Below are 10489 nucleotides of genomic sequence, written 5' to 3'. Positions count from 1 at the left end.
TGTTCAAGAAATACTCCTATACTCAACAAGTGTACTTGAAAGTACATCATTCTGTTGAACCTCCTAAATGTGTACAGAGGTGCTCACAATAACATCTGAGTTTTAAAATGGCACTTATTATCACATTGCCACAATTATTTTGAATAACAAAGAAATAAATATTTTCTTCTGTTTACTCTTAAAGGAATAAAAAAGCAGAGCCCCAAAGAAGTCTATAAGCCAGTAGTGTTTTGACAAGAATAACGTAGAAAGTACACACCACACTGAATAAGGTTTGTGTGAAGCCACTGCTTCTATAAACTTGCCTTACGTGATTTAATAAAACTAAAATAATTTCCAACAGTTATGTTTCTCTTCCCGAGAAGCCGTCCTTTTCAGTCTGAAGATGTTTGGAAAGTAAAACAACAAAAGCGACTATTTTGTGGTGATCACAGTTTTTTTGGACAGAAAGTTGCTTCCTTTCAGAAAAGCATGTTACACCTACAGGGCATAACCAAGGATTTAACAGCACACTTTGTTTGTCAAAAAATATACTGATTCTACTTAAAGTCAGGAGGACTACTCCTACACCAATTTATCCTCTGTATCTTTCAACTCAAGTTTCTTTCCTGAGATTTCTATATAATGAAAAGTATACGAAAGGTGTCATTGGTTTTGTGATTTTTTTTTTTTTTTCCTCACGTTACTAGCTGTCTTATTAAGCTGAGTGGGTTCTGCTACAAAGCCAGCATTTTACACAAAATGCCAGAAATTAGCTGGTGACAGCTTCTTGGTCAGAACTAACCTGGGCTGAATTGCAACCTGCTATACGTAGGCTGGCCAGCCAGTCCTTTTTAAATGTCCTCTCATTTCCCTGACAAAAAAAAAATTAAAATTTAGAAGCAACGAATGCCCCACTTTTCGAATCTTTTGCCGAAAAGACGTTGTGCTTCTTAGTGTAAAGCGTGCTTTGACGTCCTGCGATGTCACGTAAAGAACTTTACAATGCTTTGATTTCTTTGCTACTGGTAAATGGATCTTGTATCAGGAAGGGTTTTGGAACAGAGTTTAATCACGAAAAACTACATTGAACGTCTGGAGGGGACAGTGAAAAACAGACAAAAGGCAGCCGCCACTGCAAATAAATAAAGCTTGTCTTTTTCTCTGCTCTCCAAAGCAGCGACCTAACCAGAGGCTGGTGCCCTCTGCTCAGCGCAGAGCCGCACTTCTTGGGATGGTGAAGCGAGAGGACAGAGCAGCGGCACAAGAGGTGGGGGAAAAGCATGAGAAGACAGGGAGATGATCAGGACAAGCCAAAATGCGCTGACCTAAGGCACAGGGCGCCGGATGCGATGGGAAAGGGATGCGGGTACGGCGAGCACTGGGAGGGGGACAGGCGGAGCGGAGGAGGAGCCGATGGAAGTGCCGCTGGAGCAGCAGCGGTTTCCAGAGGCAGCGCGGAGCGGTGGGACCGGGAGGCGGCAGCCCGCGCCCCGCAGCGCAGACCCTCGGTAAGGGACGAGGCTGGAGGCGAGGAGGGGCGGGGAGGGAGGCACGGGCGAGGGGGCGTGGAGCCGGCGGCCAGCCCGCCCGGGCGGTGGGAAACAGTCGGGGGACGAGCGGAGCGCGGAGTCAGCCTGTCCGCCTCCGCCGGAGCCTGGCAGGCACCCTCCTTTCCTGCACGCCTCCCGCACACGCTCCCATCGTTTCCCCTCTCCAGGCTGCACCGCCCCCGTCCCGGCGGCGGGGGCCCGGGCAGAGCCGCCCCCCCGAGAGCAGCACCATGTGAGCAGGAGCCGCGCCGCCGCCGCAGCGGGCACGTCTAGGATGTAAAGAGCCGTCCGGCTGCTCGCACCCCGCCGCTGCCCGGCTGCCCGCGCTCCGTCGCTGCCGGAGATTCGCCGGCGTCCATCGCTGCCCCGGGCCAGCATGACCGAGGTGAAAGCCAAGGAGCCCAGAGAGCCTACGCCTGCCACAGACGGGGCGGTCCTGCTGCAGGGTCAGCCCGGCCGAGATCCCTTCCGCGAGGAAGAGGAGTCAATCGACATCTCCCTGGACGGGCTACTTTACCCCAAGAGCAGCGACGAGGAGGAGGACGAAGAGGAGGAGGAGGAGGAAGGGGAGGAGGAGGAGGAAGAGCCGCAGCAGCGGCATCTGGGGCGGGAGGACGGCCGGGACTCCCTCTGCTACCAGCCAGGAAGCGGCTCCCTCTCGGTCAAGGACTGCCTGGACACCGTCCTGGACACCTTCCTGGCGCCCGCGGCTCATGCCAGCTCCACCGTGGCCGCGGCGCCCTGGTCCTTCTTCGAGGCGGAGGAGGCGCCCGACGGCGCGATGAGCAGCGGCCCCTCGCAGAAGGCGGCCGAAGCCGCCCCGGGGGATCCGAGCCCCTCGCAGCCCCCGCCGCGGCCCGCCGCGCTCTGGCCGCCCGGCGACGCCCTGGTCCCCGCCGCTAAACCGCGGCCGGCGGGGCCGGGGACCGGCGCGGAGGGTCCCGGCGCGGCGCCCAAGGGCGATGCCCCCGGTGTCGGGGCGCTGCCCGGCGGGTCCCGGGCGGGGGACCCGGGGCAGGAATACCTGCACGTGCCGCTGCTGCCGCTCAACTCGGCCTTCCTGGCCTCGCGCACGCGGCAGCTGCTGGACGGGGCGGAGTACGAGGGCGGCGCGGGGCCGCGCTGCTCGCCCCCCGCCCCGGACCTGCCGGCCTACGGCTTTCCGCCGCCCGACGCCAAGGACGGGCCCTTCGCCTACGGCGACATCCAGCCCGTCATGAAGATCAAGGAGGAGGGTCTCGGCCTCGCCGCCCGCTACCCGGGCGGCAGGGCCACCCCCGCGGCGGGCTGCCACGACTACCCGCAGGCTCCGCGGGCCGGGCAGGAGCCCTCGCTGGAGTGCGTCCTCTACAAGGCGGAGCCCACCCTGCTGGCCGGCGCCTACGGGCCGGCGGCGCCGCCCGACAGCCTGCCCTCCACCTCGGCCGCGCCGCCGGGGCTCTACCCGGCCCTGGCGCTGAACGGGCACCAGCCGCTGGGCTTCCCGGCCGCCGTGCTCAAGGAGGGCCTGCCCCAGCTCTGCCCGCCCTACCTCGGCTACGCGCGGTAAGGCGGGGGCGGCGGGGCGCTCGCTGAGGGACGGGACCGGGAGGGCCGCACTGTGCGGCCGGAGAGCTCCGCGCCTCCTCCGCCTGCTGCGGAGGGACGGGCGGGCGTGCCGCGCGGTGGGCGCCTCGGGGGGATGTTAAGGGGATGCTGAGGAAAGGACACAGTTTCTCCCGTCGAGGGCCTTTTTGGGCTTTTAGGTAGTGCCCGCATCCCCGTCCTCATTCCCTGCGCTGCCTGAGCACGCCTCGGTGTCCCGGCTCCGCAGCTGGCACCTCGCGGCTTTGGGCGCAGTAATGCCCCAGGGATGTTGGTTTGCTACCGCGGCGGGACTTCAGGGCCGCCCGATGTCTGAGCCAGCGCCCGGCCCCGGCGACGGCGTGCGCCTCTTCTAGCTTGTCCTCACTTTCAGCATTACCGTATTCATCAGTTCCTAAATATTTTCCAAATAGTGTTCCCCATTTAAAAAAGACCAAAGAAAAAAAAAACAAAACGCAAAACAAACAAACAAAAAACCCCAAGAAACTCAACACCACTAAAAGCAGTTGATTTCACACGAAAAAGGAAACTAAAACACTTGTATATTGATTTGCTTGAATGAAATGGTGTACTGTCATGCAGAGATGTACATTACCTAGAAATAGATACAACAAAAGGTGCGTGCAATGTTACAATTGCAGTGGATATCCTTTCTTTTAGTAAATGCAGTGGTTACCTAGATTAGTCTGCCTTGGAGACAAATTGGAAATGTCACTGATATCCCCATCAGACTTAGTTACTGCTGAGAATGCTGCAGCTGAATGGGGGGTGAAAAACTGATTATTAAAGATTTTTTTAGTTGAAATGAAATTTCATGTTCCCCATGTGAAAGAGGCCTTTGAAATTCAGTTGACATCTATGTGATTCTGTCTCTGTACAGGAAAAAAAAAACCCATCACTATGACTCCACTCTACACACTGTTGATCTGAGGAAGATGAACATTTTAACAGAGTGTCCTAGATGGTACCTTTTTTGCTAAATGTTTAAAATACAACTTTCTGCTTTTTTAAAATTTTTTTTTATTACCATAGTAGAGACAAACTATTAAGCAGAAAGGCGATCATACTTTAGTTTTTTTGTGTCCTTCTGTATCTTGACTAAAAATTTTAAAATGAAGTTTTTAATATAAAACTCCTTATTACAGGTAAGTAGTTAACTGCACTGAGTTCGATCTTTCATTTCTTTTAATTCTTTTTCTTCTCAAGGCCAGATACGGAAAGCAGCCAAAGTTCTCAGTTCAGCTTTGAATCACTACCCCAGAAGATTTGTCTCATCTGCGGTGATGAGGCTTCAGGTTGCCACTATGGAGTACTTACCTGTGGAAGTTGTAAAGTCTTCTTTAAAAGGGCAATGGAAGGTACTATAAGATGCCATTGTTCCTAGTTATCTGAAATATATCTTCTAGACACTAGGGCCTACTGTTTATTTATTGCTCATTTTTATAAATAGTCACTGCAGTGAATTTTTGTTTTATCAACTCTGTTTAAATATTACAGTGGATATTGATAAAGTTCTTCCTTAATTGTTTTTTTTTTTTTCTAGTATTATTTGTTTTACTTTACTTTTCTGTTATTTATTATTTACTGTTTATCAGTTAATCTTTCCAGGTAGGCAGAGTTAAATAAAAAATTTGTGTATTATACAACTTGTTTTAGAAAGTATAAATGGTGCTCAAAGGAAGATATTGTGGATATGAACTAATGATAGGCAGATAAAAATTTATTTTGACTTTGTTCTCTTTTTGAAATCATGAAGTTTTTCTTGCTTTCAAGTTGCAGAGTTTTCCTGGAAGTTATGGAAGTATTTAAAATTTCACTGAACCTTTTCAAGTCGTAATAGCAATAAATGTGTTTGACTTGCTCCAAATAGTCATTAAATTGTAAAGCCAAGCTGCAAGTTTAATGAAACAGTAGCAATATCTATGTTTATTTTTTTATTTTGGATTCTATTATACACCTTGTCCACTGAGATTTTGAATACAAATACAAGAGCAGACTGTTTGATATTGTTCAACAGATAAAGCAGCAAAACAAATCCTTCTACTTTTTAGGGTTTGTCTCCTGTTTTGATTTTTATCTGATACTGCCAGAACTATGATATTCAAATTTCTGTTCCATGTGTTCAACAAAACCATTGTTCTAATGGACAGGATTCCTTAAAATAAAAAACCTGCATCCTGTATTTTCTTGTTGTGATAAATAGTTTTTTTCCACTTTATAGAGTTTAACTCTCTCCAAATGAAAAGGGAAATTTTGGAAAAGTAAAAGCTTAGCATAATAATATAATTAGATTTTTTCTTTCACTGTGCTGTTACTTTCTACTTTAAGCATATGCTTCTGTTCTTCCTTTAACATTAAAGCATAAGCATAAGCATATGCATATGTTCTTCCTTTAACATTAAATATTTGCAAAGTGATCTTGGTGGTCTAAGTGAACTTTTGAGCTAGTGCCACATTTATCCAATGCACTCAATGGATTTCATGAGAAAATTACTAGAAATATTTGTGTTAGGCTGCAAAGCTCTTAACTCACTTGCAGGAATACATTTAAGTTTCACTGAATCTGCTAGTTGGTCTCCTGGTTTGCCTTTATGTTTTTTTGCTGTGTTTTTCTAAATCAGCCAGATATTCTTCTAAAAAATCAGGGAGCTGAAGTTTTAATTCTAAGCATAGTGTAATTTATGAGTACTGTATTTTAAAATAAATTTTATTTTCACTTTTTTACCTATATAATAATGTTGTAATATTTTCTTTGTATTTTTTTCTGCCAATTTTAGATTTCTTCTTTTTTCTAATTTAGGACCGAGTTCTGTTTGCAGTAGATGGACCTGCTCAAAAGCATATTATATTACTATTCAGCAGAATTATTTTATGAAAAATGTTATGAAGGAATAACTTGATACAAGGAACATCTTAAAGCTGTTTTCACAGTCTATATTTGCAGAGTCTTAACAGGTTAACAATATAGAGTTATTTATATCCTTACCAGGTTATTTACAGACAAATGAGAGGTCAATGCAGTTACATAAACAAAAGTCTTAGGTTTTACATAGCATCTTCATAATTTTAATTTTTAAATGACTCCACAGACTGAGAGTCTGTTGAGGAAGTGTGTTTGGGTTTTCTAGTAAGGATTTTCAAAAAAGTTCAGGAATGTACATCAGAAACATGACTGTAATCAGAAAAGATACAGGTTATTGAGTCTTATGGGAAGCAATGTCAGGCAATGAGCAGTGTAGGCATTGGCAAAATGAACAAATACAGCTGTATGTGTTTTTGTGTAGAAAGTGGAAGACTACAGGGCGTTCCTTAGAGATGGACTGATGGGCCAATTATTTTCATTGCAGTATACTATATAATTACCAGCACTGAAATAATCCTATTTATTGATAGATATTTGATTTTCTATGGACTTTAAATCCTTCAAAAAATTCAATATCAGAAATAATAGTGGGAAATTGCTCCTCTATAAGAAGACACAGAGTATTTGTATTTTAAATGCAATAGAAAATAGTGTTTAAAATTCTCACTGGCAGTCGTATAAATTTGAAACATATTTCTTCCATGAAATGTCCCCCTACCCATAATTTCTCTGAGCAGAAATTCTTTTTTTTTTTCTTTTTTTTTTTTTTTTTAATTTTAGTGCTACTACAGATGTGGAATTTTTAATATTAATTCATGCAAATAAGATGTTAAATTTTGTGAGTAAAAATTCCTGGTGAAAACTCTACTTCATGTAATTTCCATGCAGTACTGTTCTTTATGAGAAATTAAAACATGATTTGAAATAGCTGGATTTTGATATTTCATGGATTTTCTCTATCTTGAGAGGTTTTTTTGTATGTTATGAGGTTTTGTGCATAGGTAAAAAAATACTTAATATAGGAGCTTTTCATTTGTTGGAAAAGGCTTATTTTCTATTTTAAGTATTTATGTAATCTGAGATGCATTTGCTGTTTGAAATCAAACAGCCTATATATTTTTTTTTAATTTTTTTTTTTTCACAGAAACTGTTCCATTCATACATTACTTATTTTACCTTCCCTGGTGTGTGAACAATAGCATCCATTTGAATAAAATAAACTGCTCTGTTATCCAGCAAACTCATTTTTTTTCCATATCTAGTCTTTTTGAAATAAAAATGGATTATTTAAATTGTTCAGACTGAACAATGACTTAAAGCTGTACATACTAATTATGATTTAATAATACATTTGAATGCAACTAATACATGCACATACAACTTAATGAGGGGTCAGGGTTATGTGAGAATCACAAAGATTACTTAGAATGTTTCTTGGCACTGAATTCTAAAATATATGTGCACTCTAGATACTTTCTGTCTTTTGGATTCTTGGTTCCCCATATTTGGCTATATATATGAAAAAAAGGCTGGTGTTGATACAATAAACATATATTTCTCAAGGCAAAATCTTAAAGCAGGTTAAACAAAAATGCAAGTCCTTTCTTCGAGAACCTGTAGTATAGCAGATATGTAAAAAAGTTAGTACTGCAAGTGAGGAGGAGAAAGGGGACAAAGATACTGCGTTGGTTTTACTTAGGAAACACTGATCTGCATTTAGAGGTTGTACATTTTCTGTTGGACTCATAAAAATAACTGTTAGTCTGTAGATTCACTTAATGTACAAAGAAGTGACAAGGCTTTTAAAAACTACTTCAAAGATCTTCATTGAGTATAATGAAAACAATGAAAGTTACAGCTATTTATATTCAGTAAAGAAATTTGAAGAGACATAATTGGATTCACTGTGCTCATGCTCCTGTGTCAGTGAGATGAAAGTGATGACCTTTTTGGAGATAAAAATAAAAAAAAATTCAGAAATAATATTCAAAATGCTTTCAAATATGTAAAATTACTGTATTTGTACGATATGACCAGGTATTATTTAGCTGCTACCAATATATCTCATTCATGGTAATAAAAATAGAGGAGAATATTTCTAACATTAGGAGAATGAAGATTAAGAGACAAACTTTTACTTTCCAATGACTAAATTGCCAAAAAAGTCATTAGTGATGTCTTACAATGATTCCATAATGTGAAATGATGTAGGGCAGCTATGATCAAAATGCTTATGGAATGCCACAATAAAATGTTTTTCTCTTGAGAGGAGCCCAGTGTTCAAAGTTTTGGGATTCTGGACCTGTTGCTAGCACAGGGTTTCTTGGTAGCCTGCATTATTGCCTTCTTGTCAGAAGTGTCTCTTTTGCAGTAGTTTTACTAATGAAAATTTTGAATTACTTATATCTTGCAAAAAAAATTCAAGTGCTGTTTTTTCTATAATAAAGCCTCATTTCTTATTTCAATTCTCTATTCATATTTGCACTTTGCTTATATGGTTGATCTCTAAGGAAAAGTAGTTGTCCAAACCCAGATTATGAGACCAACATGATTACATGATATTACAGCAGATCAGTCAGAAACTGACTCTTGGTTTGTTTAAATACCTGGGAACATGTTACAAACCGATCATGTGATTGTAGAACATTTGTCTAGTTTTAATATGTGCTTTAAGGTCTGGATAACTGACCTTAAACTCTGTTGCATCAATGGCATCAGGGAACAAGCTCAAGCACATGTAGCAGATAACATTTAACTGACCTCGTGTGAACTTTCCTTCCGAGATCTGAATTTGGTAAACTTGCAGAAAGTAAGATTTCCATGAGAGTTTTCACTGTCTGTGTATGGAGAGGTTTCATGGAGTAGCTATCTGATGATGAGCTACACATACACAGTAAGAGAGCTGATCACAACTTCAACCAAATTTTCTGATAAAGTTTATCTGACCTTATCAGTGTTACAATAAACAGTTTTGTGATGGCAGTGTGATTCACTATGTGCATAATGCAATACTATGTATGAGGGAAAATGCTTGTCTAAACAGTTACGCTTTTCCATAGCTAAAGAATCTAAAATGGTATGGCATGCCAAGTATTAAAAAATGCCAATCACTGGTAGAAAATCCTCTTTGAAAAGAGGAATAATAGTGTAGACACCCTTTGAGCTGGAAACTTGATGAAACAGGCGTTAAAAGTTCCTTTTTCTCCTAACTCTGAAGTGTTTTCTAATTCTTAATCAAACTTTTCAGTTAGGATCTTGGGATCAGAATTTGGTATGTACTATAAATGTGATGATGATGAAATGTTCACGAAAAGTAGAAAACATGCAAACACACAAAGCATACACATGGCAAACTGAGAGACAAAAATGCTTTTCACTCAATAAATAGATTTGATGTTATTGAAGTTCTTTTATTTTACACATGGCCAAAATGTGTTAAAGTACAGTAAGCTAGGTGTATTTTCAAATTCAATGTACACAATTGCTTTGTTGAGGAGCCTAAAATACAGATGGAAAATGTCACTTTGTGAGTTCAAAGAATTTGCATCATGAAAACAAAAAGAAAATCTGCATTGATACATAATGATATATCTTCATTGTACTTCTGACTTCAAAAGGATTTGTTGTCCAGCAGTTTGACAAACTGCAGTTTGATGAATTGATTTATATGAAGCACAACAGTGAAGTGAACTGAGGTGTCATCTGTTCTGGTGCTTTGACTCTGGAGCTAATGCTGGGCTTCCTACTGCTCTAACTGTGACTTTACCACTGTTTTCCTAATAGACATGGCTTAGTACATAATCAGCTGCAGAAATGTCAGTTACTAAAATTTTTAGTTTAACTTTTAATGGAGTGTTTTATAAGCAGTGTCATGTATTATTCTAAACATCTTTTCAGGGGATTAGAAGCCATTTCAGGTAGTGTAAAACTGCTTGCATTAAAGAGCTCCAGGAACTCTCAGGCTTGCAGTCACCCTCTTCTAACTTCCCATGTGCACAATGTGAGCAACCTGAACTGCTTACCTTAAGTTCATTTTATGGTGAATGGAGAGAAAGTAGAAATTTTAGGAGGAAATACACTGACATTTCTAATATATACTTGTGATGAAAATAGCAGTACTCTGACAGCAACTATTTCTCAGCACAAAGCAGTGTCAGGTGACCATGTACATGGTCTGCATTTGGTGATATGAGTCCTACACACATCACCAAGGTAGCTAATATAGTTCTGTAGTACATAAAAGAAATATAATAAGCATATAAAATACTAATTTCATATTGCTGAAGTATTATATGTAAGGTATTGTAGATATCATTAATTTTTTTCACATATAAAAATCATACTTATTTAAAGTTATAGAATATTTATAAATTATATTACATAAGTATATAAAATGTAAGCATTTATAGTAAAACTGTTCTCTGCTAAAAGCAGATTTGGGATTGATGGTGTCTGTAGCCTTAAATTGTGTATTTGTTCCACAGTATTCATGATGTACCACTAGCAGTGT

General features: G+C 41.7%; 1 protein-coding gene across 1 annotated transcript in view; it reads left to right on the top strand.

Moving 5' to 3' along the window:
• Nucleotides 1–1777: 1777 nt before the first annotated feature.
• PGR (progesterone receptor) overlaps nt 1778–10489 on the top strand; it is a 32899-nt gene continuing 24187 nt past the window's right edge. The window contains exons 1-2 of the mRNA XM_030269756.4: nt 1778–3077; nt 4323–4474. Coding sequence (XP_030125616.3) covers nt 1909–3077; nt 4323–4474 — 1321 coding nt within the window. The 5' untranslated portion in view covers nt 1778–1908. The remainder of the gene's footprint in view (nt 3078–4322; nt 4475–10489) is intronic.

The sequence above is a fragment of the Taeniopygia guttata genome, chromosome 1 (assembly GCF_048771995.1).
Source record: "Taeniopygia guttata chromosome 1, bTaeGut7.mat, whole genome shotgun sequence".
Classification (NCBI taxonomy): Eukaryota; Metazoa; Chordata; class Aves; order Passeriformes; family Estrildidae; genus Taeniopygia; species Taeniopygia guttata.
This window is presented reverse-complemented; position numbering and strand designations above follow the sequence as displayed.